Source organism: Gobio gobio, assembly GCF_949357685.1.
Source record: "Gobio gobio genome assembly, chromosome: 19".
In the NCBI taxonomy this organism is placed as follows: domain Eukaryota; kingdom Metazoa; phylum Chordata; class Actinopteri; order Cypriniformes; family Gobionidae; genus Gobio; species Gobio gobio.
The window spans coordinates 9,171,738-9,197,180 of NC_137112.1; the positions used below are offsets into that span (position 1 = coordinate 9,171,738).

The following is a 25,443-nucleotide window of genomic DNA, read 5'->3' on the forward strand; positions in this document are numbered from 1 at the left end:
AAAGTCGAGTCAAAAAAGCGTCTAGCCGCTCCATCGCCAGAGTGTGTCTGCCACGGGTGGGGGAAAGGGGACACCCTCTTGATGAGAGACAATTATTGGGGAATCCCTATTAATCCCTATCCCTATTATCTACGTGGAAATGGGAAATAGTTCAGTGCAAATGTAATTTCTTGCAGCTTTCTGAATGGTTGAGGCATACGTCATATGTTATTTTATCGAAAATAAAACAAACTAAAGGCATTTGCATGAATACCATGATTTCGTAGCTGATGAAGAAATTTTTACTATGAAAACAACTTTCCCCAGTGGACAATTAATACATCTATCTATCTATTTATCTATATATCTCCCTAATTATCTATCTATCTGTCTATCTAATTGCATCTATATCTGCTCCGCCAGACGAACACATTGACGAGAATATCAGTTTTGTACATTATTTCGTTCTGTTTACCATATTATTTGAGGATGAATTGCATAACATGCCAATATTGTTTCAGAACATATTTCACATTTTTTTTTTTTGGCATTTCTGTTGTAATTTTTGTTTGATTTTGTTTGTTTTACACTGCAGATCGATCAAACGGGTGTTCGTGTAGGCTGTAAGTTGTAATACTTGCTTTGTGAAGTCTTCAAGTTATTTATGAGAGGCAGTATTGCCATTTCTTTTACACAACGGTCTACAGTTTCACACACTTTCACGTGTTTCTTCCATCTGCTGACGGTGTCGCCATTTCTCATTTCACCCGTTTTTGTGCGTACGCCTGGGTCAGAGCTTGCGTGAAGGACCGCACATTTTCCCGTCAAGTTTGCTTTTTATAAATACCAATTATTGCGTAGAGAGTGGCGTACGCCTTCTTTTGTGCGTACGCAACGTTTATAAATGAGGCCCCTGGACATCCCTAGTTTAAACCTTTCATGCATGAATTATTGAATCACAAAGTAATATTTTTTTTTTATGTTTGTTCCAGTGTTGTAGTCGAGACCAGCTCATTCGAGTCCAAGTCGAGACCGAGTTCAGAGAGGGTTGAGTCTGAGTCGAGGCTGAGTTCAGAGAGGGTTGAGTCTGAGTCAAGACTGAGTTCAGAGAGGGTTGAGTCTGAGTCAAGACTGAGTTCAGAGAGGGTTGAGTCTGAGTCGAGGCTGAGTTCAGAGAGGGTTGAGTCCGAGTCGAGGCTGAGTTCAGAGAGGGTTGAGTCCGAGTCGAGGCTGAGTTCAGAGAGGGTTGAGTCTGAGTCGAGGCTGAGTTCAGAGAGGGTTGAGTCTGAGTCGAGGCTGAGTTCAGAGAGGGTTGAGTCTGAGTCGAGACTGAGTTCAGAGAGGGTTGAGTCCGAGTCGAGGCTGAGTTCAGAGAGGGTTGAGTCCGAGTCGAGGCTGAGTTCAGAGAGGGTTGAGTCCGAGTCGAGACTGAGTTCAGAGAGGGTTGAGTCTGAGTCGAGGCTGAGTTCAGAGAGGGTTGAGTCCGAGTCGAGGCTGAGTTCAGAGAGGGTTGAGTCCGAGTCGAGGCTGAGTTCAGAGAGGGTTGAGTCCGAGTCGAGACTGAGTTCAGAGAGGGTTGAGTCTGAGTCGAGGCTGAGTTCAGAGAGGGTTGAGTCCGAGTCGAGGCTGAGTTCAGAGAGGGTTGAGTCCGAGTCGAGGCTGAGTTCAGAGAGGGTTGAGTCTGAGTCGAGGCTGAGTTCAGAGAGGGTTGAGTCCGAGTCGAGGCTGAGTTCAGAGAGGGTTGAGTCCGAGTCGAGACTGAGTTCAGAGAGGGTTGAGTCTGAGTCGAGGCTGAGTTCAGAGAGGGTTGAGTCTGAGTCGAGGCTGAGTTCAGAGAGGGTTGAGTCCGAGTCGAGGCTGAGTTCAGAGAGGGTTGAGTCCGAGTCGAGGCTGAGTTCAGAGAGGGTTGAGTCCGAGTCGAGGCTGAGTTCAGAGAGGGTTGAGTCCGAGTCGAGGCTGAGTTCAGAGAGGGTTGAGTCCGAGTCGAGGCTGAGTTCAGAGAGGGTTGAGTCTGAGTCGAGACCGAGTTCAAGACCAAGTTTGAGTCTGAGTAATAAAACACTTTTTTTCTTCTTCTTTTAAACAAGTGAAAAATCATGCCAATAATTTTTTTCAGAATATATTTTATTTTTAGGGAATTACATATCTGTCCACTGCAGTGGACACCATGCATCAATAGTATAAAAAGTGATTAAATCGAACTCATTGTTTGGTCTGAAAAAAACATGTTTTTAAAACAAACTCGAAAAATTCAAATTCTCTCACCTAGGCTATCTGTCTCTCTCTTATTGCTAACAGAAACAATATAAAAGTCTGAGATTTTTCAGAGTGTGGTGAGATGTAACCTCTGAATCGAGGGCACTGGTCTTTTGTGTTAGACAGCTATCACCTCCATGCTGATGGATGTGGTAACCACACAGACTCTTGATGACTGACCAACACAATGTGCTGCTGTTGAAAGGTAAGTCTGCTGAGTGTGTGCGTTCATTAATCCTGGAAACATTCATCACATTGTGGTCTCTGACATGACTGCATGGTTCTCTATGATACACATAGTGAAGACAGAGGACTATGGAAACAATCCAGAAAGACCCTCATACATACTCCTTTATTCTGTGATGAACACCTGCAAAATGTAACATATTCATATCTGAATACAGTCTTTTCGGGGTCATTTTGAAGATGTTTGCATAAAAGAGTCTAAAAAATGTTTTGTTTAAAATAGCAAGGGGTTGGTTAAGCAAAAAAATTTCCATCAATGGTGGAGAAAGAGTTAAAGGTGCACTGTGTCAATTTTAGCGGTATCTAGTGGTGAGGTTGTGAATTGCAACCGCTCACCCCTCCCTTTCGAAGCACATAGAGAAGCTACAGTGGCCGACACAGGACAAAGATGTCGTCATCTGAGAAATTAGAGAGTAGCTAGCGCTCTGTAGAGCAGTTTGTCCGTTTAGGGCCACTGTAGAAACAAGGCGGCGCAAAATGGCGATTTCACTGTAAAGGGAACCTGTGGTGTGTGTAGATAGAAATGGCTCATTCTAAGGTAATAAAAACATAACAGTTCATTATGTAAGGTTTTTATACACCACTGAAAACATATTATGCATATTATATTTCATTTCTGTCAATATATCCTCATAAATACACACTGCACCTTTAAGTGATTTTTATATAACATGTCTGACATTCTGCATAGGCCAAGAACTCCAAAGAATTTCCACTGTGGTGCAGGAAATACTAAACCTCTGAACAAAAATCCCACTTTTAAAACATACTTAAGTAGGCCTATTACCATAACCTGCTATTATTCACTTCTACCATATCCTTCCACTCATCTCATCTCTCTCTCTCTCTCATTTATTCAACACGCTAGATAGCACACAGAAACAGTGCGTAGACAAGGAAAGTTTAATCCACTTTACAGTTACAAATGTTTTAAAAATACAAATCATTGGCGTCAATATCGAGCAGTACTCCATTACAAATACAGTAAATACCTATGATGCACTGCATCCATACAAGTTATGGCTCAAAACAGCTTTTACATGTCTTACAAAAAGGCTAAACACAGTATGTATATTCCAATGGTTATAGTCTACACATTTATACAGCATACTGTTAATATTTTGTTCAAATCAAATCAACCTTGAAATACAATCTAAACACATGTATTATGGAAAATGACAAATCTCATTTTGGTTTAGAAATAATTTGTTTAGATGCGTTTAGAAAGAGGAATGAATCTAACGTCAATTTTAAGACTATTTGACTAAAATTAGCAAGACATTTGTTTTAAAGAGTCAAGCCCTTGAAAATCATTTTGCATATTTACTAAGGCCAATGATACACATTTTAGGAGTGTGGGAAAATGGGGCACTTTTTTAATATGCGGATTGAAATTCTAGTATTGTTGCCATCCTGAGTTGTTTTAAGTTGGTGCATTTTCACACCGTGTTCATCCCCAAACTTCTTCCAAGATACTGTCAGAAACACTTTGTCCAAGAGAAATAAACACACAACTTCTGCAGAAAGCATTCAGAAGCCAGAGAGGTAGCTATCAACACTTTACTCCTAGTCATGGAGAGCAGGGATAGTCAGAATAACATATTACTCTATTTGTGCGGTGTGCAGTATGCATACTTAGTGCGGTATACTGACCTCCTGTAAATGTGCAGTATACAGCAGAGCACACTGAGATAGCCTGCTATATCCCATGATGCAATGGACATGCAGTTTATTTTATTTTAACTAACTGTTACACAAAATGTAATTAGGAATGCAAAATAACATTTCTAAACCGTTTCACATCCCCTTTTAAATGATAGGAGGCAGTATACAGTAGGCCTATATAATGTGCAGTATGCAGTACACAGCACACTTGTGTTCCACTCCGAACATAGTTAATGACAATCATGACCCCGTCTCTACACTGTAAAAAAAAGTTGCTGCTTTAAATTTTTGAGTACAATCAACTTGAGCTGAATCTTGTATAACTTATGAACAAAGTTGAAAATTGCTTAACTTAATTTGATGAGTTAAAGCAATGTAAAAACATACTATATTGCCAAAAGTATTGGGACACCCCTCCAAATCATTGTATTCAAGTGTTCCAATCACGTCCATGGCCACAGGTGTATAAAATCAAGCACTATGCATGAAGACGCTTCTACAAACATTTGTGAAAGAATGGGTCGCTCTCAGGAGCTCAGTGAACTCAAGCGTGGTATCGTGATAGGTTGCCACATGTGTATATAAGAATAAGTCCATTCGGGAAATTTCCTCACTACTAAATATTCCACGCTCAACTGTTAGTGGTGTTATAACAAAGTGGAAGCAATTGGGAACAACAGCAACTCAGCCACGAAGTGGTAGGCCATCTGTGAAATCACAGAGCGGGGTCAGCGCATGCTGAGGTGCACAGTGTGCAGAAGTTGCCAACTTTCTGCAGAGTCAATAGCTACAGACCTCCAAAATTTGTGTGTCCTTCAGATTAGCTCAAGAACAGTGTGTAGAGAGCTTCATGGAATGGGTTTCCATGGCCGAGCAGCTCATCAAAGCCTAACATCACCAAGTGCAATGCAAAGCATGGGATGCAGTGGGGTAAAGCACGCCGCCACTGGACTCTAGAGCAGTGGAGACGAGTTCTCTGGAGTGACCAATCACGCTTCTCTGTCTGGCAATACGATGGACGAGTCTGGGTTTGGCGGTTGCCAGGAGAACGGTACTTGCCTGACTGCATTGTGTCAAGTGTAAAGTTTGATGGAGGAGGGATTATGGTGTGAGGTTGTTTTTCAGGAGTTGGACTTGGCCCCTTATACCCCTTTTCCAAAAGATGAGAAAGATGAGACGTATATAGGGACGTAAGATATAAGTATATAGGGACTTTGTGGTGGCTCTCTAGCATGTGGAAAGGCAAATCGGTTCTTAGAAGGCTCGTCAGTCAAACCAACTCCGAACCGGCACTAGCACTAGCACTAGCTCTGAACTAGCACACCGTTCATGCTGGTGGAAAAGGGGTATTAGTTCTAGTGAAAGGAAATTTTAGGGTCATATTTACTAAACAGGGTAAATTAGCGTGAGAGTGCAATTCCATAAAAGCGCCAGTGGGAGTGTACAGTTCTGTGCGTGATCTACTGACGATGCGCAAATTAATGAACACAGACGGATCGTTTCCATAATGATCAACACAATCTACCCATTAGTGTGCGGTTTAAGGTGGTAAACAATGGCACAAACACCAGTAAATTGACGAGCGCAAACCTTTGTAAATCACCTTGCAAGATTCATTTAAATACTCTCCTCCCATACATTTTGCATCTGAAAGGGAAACTCCTACCAATGTATTTGCAATAAGGTCAGCCGCAAAAATAACTGTCCACGCTTTTCAGCGCTAATTTATCACTGCGTGTCTTCCGGACAGTAGTTTTTTAACGCCAAACGAGGGTTTGCGCTGGCGCAAGCTGTTAGTAAATCTGGCCCTTAATGCTTCAGCATACCAAGACATTTTGGACAATTTCATGCTCCCAACTTTGTGGAACAGTTTGGGGATGGCCCTTTCCTGTTTCAACATGACTGCACACCAGTGCACAAAGTGTCAGTCCATAAAGACATGGATGAGCGAGTTTGGTGTGGAGGAACTTGACTGGCCTGCACAGAGTCCTGACCTCAACCTGATAGAACACCTTTGGGATGAATTAGAGCGGAGAATGTGAGCCAGACCTTCTCGTCCAACATCAGTGCCTGACCTCACAAATGCGCTTCTAGAAGAATGGTCCAAAATCCCCATAAACACACTCCTAAACCTTGTGGAAAGCCTTCCCAGAAGAGTTGAAGCTGTTATAGCTGCAAAGGTTGGGCAAACTCCATATTAAACCCTACGGATTAAAAATGGGATGTCATTAAAGTTCATGTGCATGTAAAGGCAGGCGTCCCAAAACTTTTAGCAATATAACGTATGTTGTCATAACTTATTTTTTACAGTGTATCGTTGGATCCATGGTGCCATTTAGCCAAGGAAAATATTTTTGAGGTTTACATTGATCTTAAATTGAACTAGTAAACTTTTATTTTTTGCACATTTAACAATAGCATATATTTCTGAGTAAACATATTTATCTGTGTATTTACAATAATCTGTTTATGTATGTACATAAATCACCACAGCATGCTTAAATCATTTGCTTCTGACTATATCAACATATATATGGATATCAAATCCTCATTTCCACTGTCTCAACCACAATCACTATGCAATATCTGTGCATTACTGTGCAAAATACAATCATACATATATTTTTTGATAACGCCACAGCATGTAAAGGGCTACCACAGCAACGACTGATTAGTTCAATTGAATTTATTCTTTGACCCACCATCTCACAATGGCACCTTGATCAATACAGGAAGTCTGCGCAAGCGACACAGCAGGCAAAATCACATGACAGAATGTTCCTCACGTTTTGGTTTTCACTATAACTCTTTTATACTTGTTTAAAACTTCATTTCATCCTTCACCACGTATCGAAAATAAATTCAGAAAGCAGATGCAGATATAGAACAAAATCATCTTATAGTTGTTCATCAAAATGTATAATTCTTTGTTTTTTTTTTAATGAAGAAGTTAAAAGTTAATTTCTAAAAATGTTTTTTCCCCCAACCTCACATTTTCTTATCTATTGGTAAACAGATGCACCAGAATGAAAAGTTTAACCCTATGTTGTTATGAGAACCTTCCAACAACCATTCCAAACATTATAGACAGATGACAAAGGGTCTATGAAACTGCTGTCACAAATCAAGCAGTATGATGTACTTTTACAATATCAATAAATCCAAAACGTTTGGTATCGTTTGAGAATGTAGCACTGTGTATTATATTCATCCAAAGCATTTAACAGCATATATACATTTTTGAAAATATTCCCTAAAAACAAAAAGTTTCAACGCATTATGGAGAGCCACCATCTTGTGGACCCGTGGAAAACTCTGCGACTTTTATGAAACGGTTTTTCCACCTAATGGTTTTTTTTGGGGGGATGGGAGTGAATGGAAACAAACAAAACAATAAAATTGGAGTCAAGTCAGACATTCATGTCATTTAATGGAGGTTACTTTCATACAGTTCCAACATGAATATAGCTATATAATTTGGACCACAGTCTCGTACTAGTGAGTGACATGTTTTCAGTATCCTCTAGTTTTTTTTCCTTGTAAAACGTCCATTTAATATATCAAAATTCTCTGATTTCTATATATCTCTAAATATTTCCTCCCCTGAGTACTTTTAATGTTGTAATAGAAAGGGGTTTACAAAAAAACAAAAGCTTTGCAGTATTTACAGGATGGCAGCATTAAACATTAGACATTTACAAAGCGTCCACCGACAGTGCATAGCCTAGGATAGCCGTATATATGCCTTGTAGATGAATTTGACGGTAAACAGCTATGTGTACAGCTTCCAACATTCCCAACAGAAAAGACGAAACGAAACACCTTTGAACAAATAAAAAAGTAAAACATTGATACTGAATCCATGAAGGCACCACAGAAAACATTTGAAGCGAGAAAGACGCTCTTAAACATACTGACAATGAATTCATGATCTGTTGAGAAGACTTTAGTGTGCAAAAAGACGTTAAAAAAAGATGTCTCGAACCCAAACTAAAATATATTTTACACCTAATCAGCGCTTCTTATGGAAGAGACAAACGATCATGTACAATCTCATGGATGTAAAATCTGTTCGTACCTTAGTTGAAAAAGGTGTGAATTTAAAATGGACGATTTTAGCATCAATTCTCAATCGAATAAAAAATTTTGCCGAATCTAAAATGTGTGTGCATTAAACTAGGCCACATACCAACAGCCACTGTGGCAAGAGCGTGCATTTTGAATGAAAAGAGAAACAGGCCTGCATACTTGTAGTTTAGGAAAAGAAAAATGAAAGTAGACGGTGTTGTTTTAAGAAATGAGTTAAAACACTGTCTCTATCCAGCTCCCATCAAAGCATATATTACCCATGAAGCGCCTGTGGCAATCTTCTTGTCTCTTTTCTTTTCGTACTCTCGTTAAACAGAATCCCTCCATTGGAATAGTAGTGACCCCGTTCCCACCTGGGTTCTTTACACTGCAGTGCCTCCAAGTGGAGGCACCAGGATGCTGGAGCTGCTCAGTATTCCTGGCCAGACTGGGGGTGTGGCAGGACTCCAGTGGAAAAACAGGACAGTCAGTCATTGGTTACTGCAGGATTATTGACACTCAGACCCGACTAGTAGGATGGACATGGTAGGTGCAGTTCTGGATGTCATTCCCTTCACCGACACCCTCAGAACAGCCACTATTTTCCCTCCGCAGGGCTAGGAAAGAGAGAGAACATTTTATTAGTTAAATTTTGACCCCCAAAAAGTCATCATCATCAATGCAAAAATGAATTGAAATGAATTTAATGATATATTATTTCAACTGGAAACTTTATGGTTATATGTGTTTAAATTTATGCTGATTTGAATAAATAAAAAAAAAATTGTCTGGACAGGCTGATTTTCGATACCGTGTTCCTCTAATTAGAATGAGATTTCTTACACAGTACAATAATGAAAATGAGATTTAACATTACAGTTATGAATCTTTGTGGGACATTTTTTTTTCATTAAAAATAGTGTTTAAAAAGAATTAAAAAAAAATTGGTCTTTATGTAAAATATAGTGCTGTCAATCGATTGAATCTAAAATCGAAATAGTCAATCTAAAAAAAATAAACATTTACATACTTTTTAACCTCAAATGCGCGACTTCTGTGTGGTTCTTCTTCACGGCGGAAAGGTCACGGCCGTTACATACGTGTAAGTACCGACCCAGTGTAAAAACGAACGTGCAAAGACTATGGCTGTGTCCGAAAACCTGGGCAGTGACTTGTTGCCTCGCTGCCTTATCAGACAATGACTTGTAAGGCAGCGTTTGTGCATGAAGGCACCTCACAAAATTAATTTCGGATAGAGTTCTGAGGCAGTGTAAACGTTTAATGATCTACAGCAAAATAGAGAGAGCTTTGGTGAGAACTAAACACATATTGAATTACTACATTAGTAATTTATCGCTAGAAATGACATCAGAAGTGGAAAATGTTGGTAAAAAACGTACATTTACACACAAACTGACCAGCAAACGCAACTTTCGGACGCCATCTTTTTCCCCTAGCTCAACTGTCACAGAATGGAAAGCATAGGATTGTGGGATATCAAAGGCAGTGAAGGATACATAAATGCTGCCTCCGAAATCGATCAGATGAAGGCATCTCAGGAGACCGGAAGTGAAGCTAACATCAGATTCGGACGAGCCTTGATGCCTTCCTACCTTGAAATGTGTCCTCCGAAGGCAGCATTTTCCAGGTTTCGGACGCAGCCTAAATCAAACGTCCTTTACAAAAATAAAGGTAAAACAATGATGTTGGAAGATTTTAAAGTTGGAGGAGAACTTGAGAGTTGTTCGGCACTGGGTCGGTACTTCCACCGTGACCTTTCCAATGAGATGGCGTCATACGCCGTGAAGAAGAACAACACAGAAGTTGCACGTTTGAGGTTAAAAAGTATACAAATGTAATTTTTTTTAGAAAATGACCAGTGGTTTGGCTAGATAAGACCCTATTCCTCGTCTGGGATCGTGCAGAGCCTCTAAAGCCCTTCCTTTGAAACTGCATTGGTTTGGACCTTCAACCGTAGAAAAAAAAAATATATATATATTTTGAAGTAGGGCTGGGCGATATGGCCTGAAAAAAAATCCCTTTTTTTTCCCCCACAAAAAAGCCGATTTACGATTTAGATCGATTTTTTCCCTCCTACTTACCCTTAAAATCAATCTGCCGATGACAAAGAAATTGTCAAGTTCACTTTATTTTGTTTTTGTAAAATATTTGCGGCTTGGTAGCACATACCTGGGGTCCAAAACTTTCAGCATGTGAATAAACTAGTCAAAGGTTTATGAATTGATATGCAGATAAAATTAACTATTAACAACAGTAATGTGCAAAAATTTAAATATTCTGCTCTTATTAAATATAGGTTACCATTGTTCTTTTATAGTATCACACTGAACTGACCGACAGCTTCAGTGACTATTAAAGGAGTGCTCTTACTTGGTTTCTGGGTAATTTATTCACAATTTGAAGAAAAGTTTTGTTTTCCATTAGACATTGTGACTTCCTACTTTTGTCCATATATTAGGGAGTGTAAATGGCTAATAGATCAATAAGTGCTCCTATGCCGCCATCTATTGGTTATAGTGGTAATTTCATGTCTTTTTAAAATAAAAGTGCTTGTTTGCCACAAAGTGGTCTACACCTTTAAACTTTATTTTTTACAAATCATCACATTCAAAATAACATTAAAATTGGATAATATTTAGAGCTTTGAAGTGCTGGGAAAAGTGTGAAGCACTTGAATGTTTATGATTTGTGGACTGTAACCCCTGAACTTCATTCATGGCTCAATGTTTCTCCTGGTCTCCACATCAGCTCTGTTTGATCTGATGTCTGTGGTTTATAACAGAGAGTTCTGCGCCGAACGCTTCCACTAGATGTTATTCGCAGTAGCGATGTTATTAATTCTGTGGTAAATTCAAACTCTTTCTCACTGGATCCCCCAGCGCTGTGTATCGGTGTCACGAGATCGTGTGTATGAGCTCGCGCTGATAAACGGTCAACGCAGCGCAGCTCAAACGAGTAGCGCGGTTCCGTTCAGACTTCAAACACACTTTGCGGCGTGGTATTGTTTGTTCTGCGACTGATCCTGAAAAACCGAACCACTTACGAATGACACTGTATGTTGTAAGATGACTGTCCTTGTTGTTTGTGTATCTCTATGGCAAACGCGCGGGGGGAGGGCTGAACCCATTCTGATCTACAGGAACCCAGAGGGGAACGTTGGCGGATGTTAAAGAGAAAAACGATTTTCATTCAAACAAGTCAACGTGAACTACACATTCGAGTTAATCGATAAAATCGATTTATCGGCCAGCCCTATATTGAAGTGAACTAATCCTTTAATGACAGACAGCATTAGTGGCCGCTGTCACTTTAAGATCTGCCACTGCTGAATATCTCACACGCGTCTCATTTTCTCACAACTCTTTACGTTCATTCAAGACTTTAACTAATTTAAGACTGATCTTATCAGGATATTCGACAAAACGGACATTTTGGCATAACTGTGTGTAATTGTTCGTTCAAGCGCAAAAGAGTACTCGATTCTGGCGCACGTCTATCTGTTGCAATTATTCTGCTGATTGTAAAAGTAAAATACAATAAGTTTGTATCTGTAATCCCATATTCATAACTGTGACCAAACTGTCTGCTTACAGCAGCGGTCGGGAACCTCTAGGCTCGCGAGCCATTTTGTTCATTATATTTGTGGCTCGACAGCAGGAAAAAACAATCCCGATTTTGAAACCTTTTTCATCATTAATCAAATATATATATATAAATTACATTAAAAAGTATAAACATCACTCATTTTTATAAAGTAACAGTGTCCAACAGCGACACCTGCAGGTAAAGTTACAACGGGTTGCCTGAGCCCATAAAATTTTAACAGACCTCCCAAAGTCGCGCTATGATTGGACCTGGGACAGCGTAGCGTGGCATGGGGACGTGCCATTAATCGAGCTATGTTCTATAACATGTAAAACAGGAACATGAACGGAATATTCTAAAAGCAACTCATGTAAACACTTTAACCCCTTCGAGTCGTTGGTCGCGCCAGCTCTCTTTTTTATTTATCAGTGCCCAAGAGACTCAAATAACTCGTTTTTTATCATTCAGGCAAGTGTTATACATCATTATAATCAGAATATTGTCTTATTCAGAATAAGGTCAATAATTAGATTACTGCTGTCCATGTTAACATAGTGAGTGACAGGACATTCACAGACAGCGGGTTCTCTTTAGTCTTATTGCGCTTAAATGGTAAAAAAACATCACATGCGTTAACACGTTAACGTTGACAGCACTAGTCAAATATAATTTCGGTCTTCCTTTCTTTATATTATGAGGTGAAATATGTTCTGGCTTGACTAAAAATTGTACCAATACTGAAATATACAGATATGTGATGCACAGATAAATGATAGCCATAGTGGTTTCAAGTTCAGACAGTGTAAATATTTGGTTTGCTTCAATATGACTGGCAGTTAACAGTAATGTCCGTCTGTGTGAAAGGGTATGCAAAAACAATAGGAAATGTAAATGTGATATGTTTAGATACTGACAGCTCTCCTCCTCGTCCCCCTCGGGCAGCAGCAGGTTTCCGTGGCACGGGCTGGGCAGGGTGGACTGCATTTGGCCCTCCTGACTGGTTCCCAACTGCAGCCTGCGCATGTGACGAACTACAGCTGTGGCATTAAATGCTTGCTGTGAATGATAGAGAAAAATAGCCACCGAAATCAAAAACCATGCTTTTCATCTGTAATTTGCAGTACAGTATATAAGAAAAAAACACTCCTTCCACTCTCATATCCAAGGATTTACCTTCCACTTGCTTTTGGCAAAGTTCTTCTTGATTTGGGCACTGACAGATTCATGGATGTTCTTATCCAACGCTGTGTCTCCAGCGATCCTGAAGTACAAAACACATTCATGTTCAAGTTTCCAATGTCTCAACTAGTAGTCTGTGTGCCAATAAAAGCAAATGATCTCTTTGAGTAGCCAATCTGCTGTTTTAAGCAACGGTTTATACAAAATGCAAAGCTATGTCAACATCTATTCCCACTTCCGTTCCAAAGTGGAACGGCTTACTTTCTCACTACATTGGAATTCTTATGAAGATACAGTAGGTAGTCAACCACAATGTTTCAGGAACTGATCAAAATTTCCATCGCTATACACTGAAAATGTTCCCCTCAGCCCAAGCGCTCAAATGTCACTTCTGCGTACTCAAACTTCATATGACATGATGATGTGAAAACCAACGGCATTCAACATCATAAGCCGCATTTCCACTGTGGGGCCAAAAGCGAGCGTGCTAGTGTGTGCCAGGGCCGGGCCCAGTCGTGTTTCCACTGTCACTTCCGGGGCTTGATCGGGCCTCGCCAGGGTTTTTTGGCCCGCTGAATACCTTGGTCCAAAGCGGGCCAACTGGGGCTTGAGGAGTGGTTATAAACAAAGGTGGAGTTTAGTCAGGAGACGGTTAGTCTTGCGCAACTAGACCTTCAGACTGACGGCAGAAGGTATGGACTTTCATTGGTCAAGGACCGCCCAAGAGGACGTTTGACTGACATGTAACGCAACCAATCACAGTTCAATTTGTTCCACGTCATGTTTAGGTTGAAAATCTAAAGTCAATGTCCCAGACCGCCGTGCATCTATAAATTATTGATGTGCAAATATACTGCAACAATACTTTTGAAAATCCAGCGTTTAGTTGATCCTGGTAAGCACTGCCACAGGTGTAAACACGACGGCGTTCTTCTTCCACAAAGGAGTTTGGAGTCACGGCATTCGTTTCCAGGCGGACCGTTAAAGAACGCAACACACACACGTCTCTGGACATCCTGTAAAATTGAACCTATAAGATGATGACTTTGCAACTCCTGGAGTGTTTCCAGAAAAGTGTCCCATATGCATCAGACGTTCAGCCAACGGTCCGTGGACGTGACGTCTGAAGCTGAGACTAGGAGATGGGTCAACACCGCTGCTCATTTCCCACGTTATTATATCAGGCTATCAGCTAACTCCAACATTTAAACAATTTTCAGCTCAAAACGCACTTTCAGAAACAAGCGAATGTTTGAAATACTGATTTCATTTCACAGTTTCATAAACAGTTAATTAACATTAAGTCACTCATATTGATTGTTTTTGTTCTATTTCAGCAGCGAAAATATTTCCAAGATCACATCAGAACCATAACGCACCTCACAGCAACAGTGTGTTACTGAATGATTCAGAGTTTTGAATGAATCGGTTGAATCAAAGATTCAATGACCCGCTCATAAACGTTTGAACGAATCGACTCAATGACTCACTCTTTAAGACCTGCCGCAACATCCCTACAGTGTCTTATTCTAGCTTAATTTATTGATCAAATTTAAGAATATAAAAGGAAAGCTGAAGAATAGCCTATATTTAATAAGATTAGGGAAAAATGCCCTTTATAAAAGGTAAAAATATCATAAATGTAAACTGGTCCACAAATGGTAAGCACAATTACATTAACCCAAAACTAACTTAATTAAAATGCCACAACCCATATTGTTTTTTTTAGTTTTTTTTATTATTAGAATATAGACATTAAGAGAATAAATTGTTATGCAAGTACTTTTACTTTTAATACTTAAAGTACATTTAAAATCAGGTACTTTTTACTTAAGTAGGGTTGTCATTGTGGTACTTCTACTTTTACTAAAGTAAATATATCTCTGGTTATTTGTACTTTTACTTAAGTACTGAGATTCAGTACTTCCTCCACCACTGAGGGTGGGTTTAGGGAAGTGCTGCAGGGCTACTGGCCCGACAGTGGAAACGTAACTTGATTTTGGCCTTGGTGCTTGATGTCTGAGGCTATTGGCCCTGCCCGGCACACCTGGCTCACATTGACAGTGTATTGATGACAGGCCAGGCACCAAAACTTTTCATGAGTATTCAAATATATGAATGAGATTTTAACGCTGTGGCAGATTTTCAGTGAATAACGGCTTAAAAGCCAATATCTAAATCTAAATGGACAATACAAATTTTTCATGGAATATTGCAGTGTTTATTACAAATGATTTATTTCTGCACATATTTTTTTTAAAAACACATGGCCTCATAATCTCTTCTCTGATGACGTGTCATTTTCGGAGCTCTTTAGCATTCATCCCTTCATTTACTTTCACTGTATGGAAAATAGCAGCGTAAACAATATTCAAAATAGTCCTTTTTTGTTCCATAAAAGAAAGTTATATGGTTTTGGAACGACACAAGGGTCAATAAATTACGCTGCTGGAAAGAATTCCACAAGCTCTACATCATCAGGAAAAGGCACTCATAGTGTTCTTGGATCTGTTGACAGATATTTGAAAGGTGATGGTTCATGACAATGTCTGATTGCTTTTTCAAGCAGTAAAACCACAACATCTGGTAACCGTAATATTTATGGCAATAAATATCTGTATGCAAGCTGTATTTTTTTTTTTTAATTGCTATGCAATATGAGAGACTGTAAAGTGTGGACTGTAAAGTCTCAGTGTGGAGTCTGAACTCATACCATGGGTGCTGAAGAGCCTGTTCACACGTGTAACGCTGGCTGGGATCTTTTTCCATTAAATGCACAATAAAATCTTTGGCTGAGAAAAGAGCACATGGTTAAACTTAAGAACATGACTGTTAAGAACATTAACTGTTTCCATAATGTCAATGAGAAACAAAAAGAACTGTCAGAGGAAGAAAGAAAGAAAGAGAATATAACTTGGGTTCAGATTTCCCAGACATAAATTTAATATTTTGACTCTCTAAATGTAGAGTTTGGTAAAAGAAAGCATGAAAAGTCACATGTCATCAGCATTAAACTTCATGAAACTTTGAAAGTAGTTTGTGCCATACCTGAGTCAGAGATATCATCCCAGTATGGCGAATCAAACTCATACTCCGCCTTCAGGATCTGCTCAAAGAGCTTGGCATCATTCTCATCGTAAAATGGCGGATAGCCACATAAACTGAGAAGAGACGGACAGATGGTGAGCCCAGTTGAAATCTTGGGAACATATTCAGTTCAGGTACAACATGAGGAAATGATAAATGAAGAAACAGAGAGGAGAGAAAGGAAACGATGTAAGAATGCACATATAAAAAGCAGCAGTAGTAGTCGCACTCACAGGATGTAAGCGATGACCCCGATCGACCAGCAGTCCACTGCTTTACTGTACGGCTTCTGTGCCAGAACCTCAGGAGCTGAAGATCAGAGTAAACGAGATCAAACATCAATTCATACATTGATTTAACAGTTTAGCCTTTTCTAGCAAGTAGACCCACCGGGTCGGAACGCTTTACAAATGACAATTTAACCTGATAGTTTGTGATTAATTATATAAAGATAATGTTATTAATCATTCCCCTTGACCCATATGTAAATTCTGCAAGTAACTGAGGCACCAATATTGCTATGTGCAATTAATTAATTGGTATATCGTATAATCAATTTGTTAATATAATAATACAGTCAATTTAAAGGCACAACATGTAAGATTTTTGGATTCAAATATTCAAAACTCACTAGAACTATTTGATATATTTTGTTGACTTATGTACTTACATTATCCCAAATGTTTCCAAGAATGTTTAAATCGAGAGAAACAAGCAATTTTAACCAGGACACGGGTGTCCGTGCGTTGCCTATTAGTGACATCTAGGAGTGTAACGGTACACGTATTCGTACCGAACCGTTTCGGTACAGGGCTTTCGGTTTGGTGCGCGTGTGTACCGAACGGTTACGAATGCAGTCTTTAACAGTTAACAGTCGGCTTGTTTTAAGAGCAGAACACACTTTAATCCGAGCTCCCACACGAACATATTAAGTATTCAGTCCATTTTATCACGAAATTCAAACGATAAATGCCGTTTTGACGCTCTTTAATGTGACGACTGATCACTGTAGACACGTCAGCTCAAGCGGCCGCGGCGCGAGCGTGTGAGCGCGATCATCTCTTCCTAAAGAATAAACATGAATTAATATCTTAAGGTATGTTGAGAATACATTAACACCGAAACGTATCATGTGGTGTAATCGCTCAATCAGTGTTTCAACCACGGAAAGACGTCAATATTAAAACAGCTTGTAAACAATGTCATGTTGCATCACATTTACCTCAGGCAGTCATTCAGTGTCCACGGCTGTTATTTCACTGGAGAAATCAACTATTTCGCTAAATATATGCTCTATATTAGTTTATGTATTCATTATATTCTACTTTACCTGTTAGTGATGTCTTGATTATTTCATAAATGTTTAAATAAACCTGTCATGAAAATGACACTCGCTGTGTATAAATGATTAGGCTATAATTCAACAACGAATTGGAGAAAAAACATAATTTTAGAAATTAGATTTAGAGATTCATGCAAAAACAGCCTTATGTGAAGCTTAGGAGTGTTGAGTATTATACATAAAAATAAATAGCAACTGAATTTAGGCTAATAGTTTTGGCTCTGTTGTTAACCTTTAATATTATAGTAATGTGTAAGTAAGGGCTCCCTATATAATTTACACAGCAATATCTTCAATAAACTTTTAGTTATAATTTAATTAATTTAAGGACAGACACTTTTTTTTCAGTAAACCACTGTTTAATAAAAATAAGTAAAAAGCAATTTTGTAAAACTGCTGTACCGAACCAGTACCGAACCGTGACTTCAAAACCGAGGTACGTACCGAACCGTCAGTTTTGTGTACCATTACACCCCTAGTGACATCATACCCGCGTCAGAGTCCTGCATGGATGCGGGTACCAATATTGCTGAAACGGGTGAAAAACATCCTAACTGTGTTGGATACGGGTGCGGGTCGGACAAGGGAGAAACACGGGTCTAAACATGGGTTTTAAACAGTCACGTGCAAACGAATATATATATAAATATATGCTTGTATATTGTAGATGTGTTCCTAAAAAATATATGCATATTTTTAGGAACACATCTACAAAAATATGCCTTGCCTGTATTTCAAGTTGATAAAATAATTTAAAATCCATATCAGTTTATTTGTGGCCGCACAGAAGAATCACAACCGCGCGCGCGATCTGCCTGCACTGCAGTCGTCGAGATGGATTGAAGAAAAGATAGCCGCAAATGTTGAACTTAATCGCTGAGAAAGCACGCAGATAACTGTGGTAACAAACAAAGCACAAGCGGTTCTATCGAACAGTATTTTTCAAAAGGGGACAGAACTGAATGTGCCTCGTAGGGATGATAAGGACACATAACCATGTTTGACAGCTTCGGCTGAAGTTGTCCTTGGGCCCTATCTTGCACCCAGCGCAATTGACTTTGTACACCGACGCATGTGTCATTCCTATTTTGCACCCGCGCAAAGTGCGCTTTTCCCTCCACAGAAGCACGTCGCTAAACTAGTGAATGAACTTGTGCTACCTGGGCGGTTCAGCGCAAAAAAGGAGGCGTGTTCCGGCGCAAACAATCGCTGGTGCTATTTTGCTGTTCCATTAAACAATTGCGCCACTGACCAGAAAAAACCTAGTCTAAAGTCAGTGGCGCGTTGCACGTTGTTCATTATGCTATTTTAAGGGCGCATGCTTGACCATAATGTATAGCGTGCACAACGCGCATACACTTTGCTCATGTAATCTACACAGATGCAACAGTTATTTTTGCAAATCATAAATTGTTACACTAAAAAATATTAACACATGAGATGACGGAAATCATTGTGGTGTGCCACGAAGATGTGAAAAAATAGGCATAAATCTAGCTTACAAATTATTCAGGCTAATTGTAGTCTAATAATTAAGGAGACCTGTTTGCCCAATAGTGGCAACTTCTGGCAAGACATATATGTATATAAGGACATCTAACAAATTGGTTTGTCCGTCAAGAACCAGGAAAAAAAATCGGTGAGGGTGGACGCAGCGATGTCCTCTGCTGGCGTCAGGTTCTGAGTAGAGGCAGATCCACCTCCCGTTACACGGCGTGCCCGATTGATGCTGGCAAGCTTGGACTTTCCCCGTCTTCTGATGTCATTGTAGCGCTTGCGGCACTGGTGCGACGTCCTGGGGATGCCAGCTGATGAAACAATTGTGGCTATTTCCTCCCACGCCTGTTTAACCGACGCTATTTTGGGTGGGTTTCTCCCATCCCCATACAACACAACTTCTCTGTCTTTCACTGCTCTTACAAGCACATCAGTCTCCTCGGCTGTGAACCGCTCCTGGTAATAGCCATAATAATAGCAATCCATAATGGAACTTGCGCACCTGCTTTTACAGGGAATGTTGGATGACGCTCTGATTGGTTTATTCACGTTACGCCCAAACCACACCTATGAATAATGAAGCTACTTCAGACCAACCCATTTTAGATTTGCGCCGGACGCAAGAGCCATTTATCCCGCCGGGAAAATAGCAACAGCGCCGAGACCCGCCCACGAAGTTACTTGCGCTTCGCGCTTTGACACGTGCGTTTCAGATCGTTAAAATAGGGCCCCTTGTGTTAATGGTCGTGTAATAACTTCTGTATGCTGGCAATAAACATTTTTGTAAGTGTGTCTATAATGTGATATGCTAAACTGATTTTATTTTGGGTGCGGGTCGGGTGTCGGTTCTATTTTAAGCGGATCGGGTCGGGGGCGGATTTTAAATAGTGCTGTTGTCGGAAAACGGGTCAGAAACGGTTTTAAACACTGCGGGTTCGGGCGGGTGCGGATTTACAAAATCGGACCCGTTCAGGACTCTAACCCGCGTTACCCTCGATTTCCCGTTTTATTTGATCATACCTAATATCGATCTAGCTTACTGCAGTGTTATCTCATAGTAGCCGCGAGTAGCATTATAACATAACTTTCAACACACTCAAATGTATCTAATATGATAAAACAGCGCTGCATACACATGAGCGGAAGAAGCGGAGGCGTTCGTTTATGGCATAATAAAAAGCTCTGCGAAATCAAGGCGTCATCAAGCTACGTCTTTGTTTTGAATAAGCGAACTCTAGCAGCGAAAAATACATATTGTGCCTTTAATATAATAAATTATATGAATTATAAATTACTTACTAATTAAAATTATGAATTGATTGGAAACCCAAAGGCTGTAATTCAAACCCAACGAAGGATCATCTTCATCACAATGCAATTCATGGAAACAAATTCCAAAGGGCTCAGTAGTATGACAAAAAATACTTTTCCCGTCATATTCAGGGGCAGGGTTTGTACACATTTTTACCAATAAATTTCCATTACTTTTCCATGACTTTTGAGGCAATATGCATGACCTAATATTCCATTAAAGTCTATGTATACATGTAAAATAAGAACAAAATCAAATGTTCAAATTTATCATAGTGCATGCTATTTGTTTGCTTGCAATTTGTTTTAATAATAAGTATTAATTTATTCATATGATCACACCATAGAATAAGAGCGGCTTTCAAGCTTTGGCTGGCACTGAGCCAGAAAGGGACTCAAACCAGTGCTTGGCATATATCACAACTGATCTGTGGTTTTAACCACATAATGTTTATTTTAGGTTTTAGACATTTAAATACACATAAGCACTAGCTAGAGGCGGACTGGGACTAAAAAGTGGCCCTGGACTTTCTGGCACAGAGCGGTCCGCAACACACCACAGATAATATACTGGCTCATTTTGCACAGAGACTTTTTTTGGTCTTTCCTGGTGGATATTGCAAATAGAATTTGAAAGTATTTTTCCATTCAGGGACAATTTATTATCAATAAAGCTGAACTATAATCTAGCATAAAATCAGTCCAAATATGACAAATTGCTCTCAGAAGACTTGGAACATAGCGCAGAAATGATGTGGATTGTGTTTATGGTGCCTTTGTAGCGGTTACGCATTTGTGCTCCTTTGGAGAAATTCACCAAATGTGAGCAGTAGTTTGTCGGGGTGTGACGAGATCTTTAAAACGTGAGGATGTTTCTTGTAGAGGTGAAAAGTTTGCATGTTTTGATGTCCACATTGTATTTCTATCGTAAAGAAAAGGCCATATTAAAATTTAAGTGGACATTTGAATTAAATGTTGGATTTGATCATGCTGTGCAGGACATTTATAGGCCTAATATGTACATTACATTATGTATTTTAACAATGTTGTTCAATAAAACCATATGATTACTTGCCTTTGATACTTTATTTCAACCAATTATCATTACCTCATTGTTATTATATGTATAAAGACTATTGTTCACACAAAAAATAATCTGATTAAATGGCAAAATAATCAACCGATTACTCAATTAATTGCAACTAATTTGATCTGATATTCTGACAGTGTTGAACAAATATCCATGACTTTTCCAAAACCTTCTGGTTTTGGAACTATTCCAGGCCTGGAAATTGCCATTTTAAAATTGTATGACTTTTCCAGGTTTCTCGTGAGCATACGGAACCCTGAGGGGTTAATCCTGTTTGATTTTACAACTGTTCATGTTTTATGTTTTGGAAATAGTCAAGATGAGAATAATGGTTGTAGAAACATTTTTAGATTTGTTGTTGCTTGCTCTTCTGCAGTCATCCATGCATAGTTGGCAAAAATACTTGTACCCAAGTTTCACTTCTCGCCTTTCTGTTTAAATAACCCACATCTAATTTCCCTGACACATTTACAGGATATTCTTTAGAATCAAGCTACACATAAAAAAAAAAACTAGAGATAAGGAAAAGAGATGAGGGTATACCACAGGTTCTTACAACACAAATTTTATCTGCAGAATGTTATAAAATCAGAAAAGATGGATGATAGACCAAGTTTACACCTGGAATTGAACTACAAGTCCAGGCAGAACATTTCACTGATATTCTTAGAAGCTTTATATGTATTTTTCTCTTCATTTCAGAAACAAATAGTGTTTAAACCCTTCATCCAAATAGATACCATACTTTTGCATATTTGCATATGAAGGTGTGTCTTACCAACATATCCAGGAGTGCCACATGCAGTGCTCATCACACTACCCGAACCCTCAATCTTTGACAGACCAAAATCGCTGATCATGATTTTGGAGTCTTCATCCATACTGTAGTACAGCAGGTTCTCTGGCTGCATCAGAAAACAGACACAAATGGGTGATTGAAACTCTTGTGTGAGTGGTAAACACAATGTAAAATGGATATTTACTGTCAGTAAATGATCAGACATAAACACACATTCTCTCTGTATTCATGTGTTAGCAGAGAGACTTATTATAATTAACCCGGGCAAGAATCACACTGAACATCCTTCACTGCACCGGTTATAAACAAACAAACTTTGCATAACTGTAACACACCAGAAACCATGAAGGAAAGTAACTGTTGGAAAACTTGTTTACGTATGATAATAACTAACTCTGTTGCAAAATTGTAAGGGTTGATCAACACCTAAAATATGATGTGACTTCTTGTGGATAATAACACAGTACATGAGCAAAACTCGTATTTACACTACTGTTCAAAAGTTTGGGGTTCAAAAGAAATGAATGCTTTTATTCAGCAAGGATGCATTAAATTGACTAAAAATTACAGTAAATCGTAAGCATCAAATCAGCATATTAGAATGATTTCTGAAGGATCATGTGACTGGAGTAATGATACTGAATATTCAGCTTTGATCACAGGAATAAATTATATTTTTAAATATATTACAGTAGAAAACAGATATTTTAAATTTCACAATATTTTTTTTCCTTTTTTTTCTGTATTTATGATCAAATAAATGCAGCCTTGGTGAGAGACTTCTTTCAGAAACAAATTACTTACTGAAAAAAAAAAAAAAAAAAAAGCTAAATAAAAAATATAAAGAATTGTGGTTGCTGAGGTGTACCGAGTGTTTTTTTAATATATTTCTACACGGTTTCTAGGGCGTTAGCTAGGTGGTGACTATGGGATTCAGGGTGGTTATTTGATGGATATCTACTGGCAGAATTCCAAAGATATGACTTGAGTCGCTCATAATAAATACATTAAAAAACATAAACTGTTAAAGGTGCACTATGTAACTTTTCCGTCCACTAGAGGTCGCCTGTTCAAAACAAAGGCGTAGTTTTATGACGCCAAGTTTGAGCGCAGAATCTTTGGGACATGTGGTCTTCACCTCACAGCCGGTGGAAAAGAATCGGGATAGGACTCGGGCAGAAATCATGTTCATGAATGTGATTATTAACATTACTGTAGTATGAAGCAGAGCAGGACCGAGTGTTGTGGAGCGGAGCAAGGCCGTTGGAGCGATTGTTGATAAGATGAACGCAATACACGTCTCACGAGCAGCGGGACTTTTATTATGCCACAGTTGTCAGCACTACTTCTGCTTTTCCGGTCATGAGTATGAGGTAACGCAGCTCTGTTTATCATATTAGATACATTTGGGTGTGTTGAAAATGATGTTATGGCGTTACTCTGTGTGTTCGCTCGGCGGCTGCTATGATACTTATTGCACACTGCAGTGAGAGTAAAGTGTTTCTGCAAAATAAAACCAGAAACCGAGGGGAACGCAGATATGACGCCGGCGACTCCCTCACACGTCCCGATTCCGTGGTTAAAATAGCATTTTGTAACCATTTACAAATAGTTGGAAACATTTGGGATATTGTAAGTACTCAATTTAACTAAATATATAACACTGGCCTGGTGGTTTTTTGATATTTTACTGAAAAAATGTTACACAGTGCACCTTTAAATAAATATAGTGTATATATATTTGAGAGAGGACAGGAAATGATGGCGGGAAGAGGACCAGGAATTACACAAGCTGGACTCAAACTCACATTTCACATATGAGAATGAGTCGATGGGAGTGGACAGTTCTGCACGTGATCTACTGACGACATGCAAATTAAAGAACACAGACCATCCAGATCATTTCCATAATGACCAACACAATCTACCCATTATCATCTGCTTTAAGACGAATACCAGTAAATTGACGAGCGCAAACCTTAGGCCCTGTCCGCACTAATATGTTTTCGTTTGAAAAAGTATATTTTTCTCACCGATTTGGCCTTTCGTCCACACTAAGATGGCGTTTTAAGTCAACAAAAACGTAGCTTTTTGAAATCGCACTCCAAAGTGGATACATTTGAAAACGCCGTCTTCACGTCGTAGTGTGGATTGTGAAAACGGAGGTATTTGAAAACAATGACGCATGTTTAATCATGTGACGCATATTGTACCAATAGGTATTCATGTTTATACCGCTATTGTGCCTGTTATGTACTATGTGTAAAATATAATATTCCACATTCAGGTCTAATTTTTCACGGAGTGTCTTTAGTAAATCCTGACAGTAGTTTAACGCTAAAAGAGGGACCAAGAATGTGGTACAACTCTTCACTAGTGGTATAACGATGTCATGATTCGATACATCTCATGGTACTGAGCTCACGAAATGATATAATTGGCCCCCTGAACCGAATGTACCGCCATGGCATATGTAACCATATGGTAAAAGGTTAAGAAAAAATATACTGTTGATTAAAATGCAAAATTTGGTATCACATTGGGGGTGTAAATTAACAGGCCTGGACTTGGTGCTGGTAACCCAGTGCACAGAATAAAAATATTCATGATTCTGAAGCTGAAAATACAGAATTATTTTAGATGAATATGCTTGGACTAGATATATTTGAAATAATGTAGGCCAATTTTTAATGGTAACATAAGACATTTGGCATTATCAGGACCCACAAATATTACAAATATCAACATTATATATAGTAGTTTAATGTAGGACTGACACTAAAACTCTGTAAGCTTTCCTTTTTTCTCACACAGAAATTTGAATTTTGGGTGAACTATATACAACATTTTGTCACATACATATTGTCGCATCTTTGTATTACGATGTATTGTTAAACCCTGATTCCTCACCTTGACTTTATTATAAAGTTTAAAAATGAGACTGGAGCCATCGATTGATCCATTTACCTAGAACTACTTTCCTGTTCTCTGGGGGCAAAGACCCAACTATTAATATCAAGAGCACTATCAAGGACTCCTGAATGAAATGATGAAGCTCTATGGATGGGAAAAGATGATTTCTGACACTTTTTTGGTCGAATTTCATCAGACCCGTTTCATTCCAGAGCAACTGCCATCTCACCTTCAGGTCTCTGTGGACAATGCCCATGTCATGCAGGTATTTCACAGCATCCAGGATCTGCTGGATGAGCTTACTGGCATCTTTCTCAGTGTAAAATCCTTTTTCCACAATCCTGTCGAAGAGTTCGCCTCCGGACACTCTGCCAATGGAAAAACAGAGAGATGCTTGAAAAGCTG

At 39.2% G+C, this 25,443-nt stretch overlaps 1 protein-coding gene across 2 annotated transcripts in view; it reads right to left on the bottom strand.

Moving 5' to 3' along the window:
- Positions 1-6,531: 6,531 nt before the first annotated feature.
- Positions 6,532-25,443, bottom strand: part of camk1b (calcium/calmodulin-dependent protein kinase Ib) — a 126,194-nt gene continuing 107,282 nt past the window's right edge. For both annotated transcript variants that reach the window (XM_079844684.1, XM_079844683.1), the window contains exons 5-12: positions 25,268-25,406; positions 22,105-22,231; positions 16,320-16,395; positions 16,048-16,160; positions 15,713-15,791; positions 12,994-13,081; positions 12,735-12,876; positions 6,532-8,831 (exon numbers count right to left, since the gene is read on the bottom strand). In XM_079844684.1, the coding sequence (XP_079700810.1) occupies positions 8,734-8,831; positions 12,735-12,876; positions 12,994-13,081; positions 15,713-15,791; positions 16,048-16,160; positions 16,320-16,395; positions 22,105-22,231; positions 25,268-25,406 (862 nt within the window). In that variant the 3' untranslated portion in view covers positions 6,532-8,733. The remainder of the gene's footprint in view (positions 8,832-12,734; positions 12,877-12,993; positions 13,082-15,712; positions 15,792-16,047; positions 16,161-16,319; positions 16,396-22,104; positions 22,232-25,267; positions 25,407-25,443) is intronic.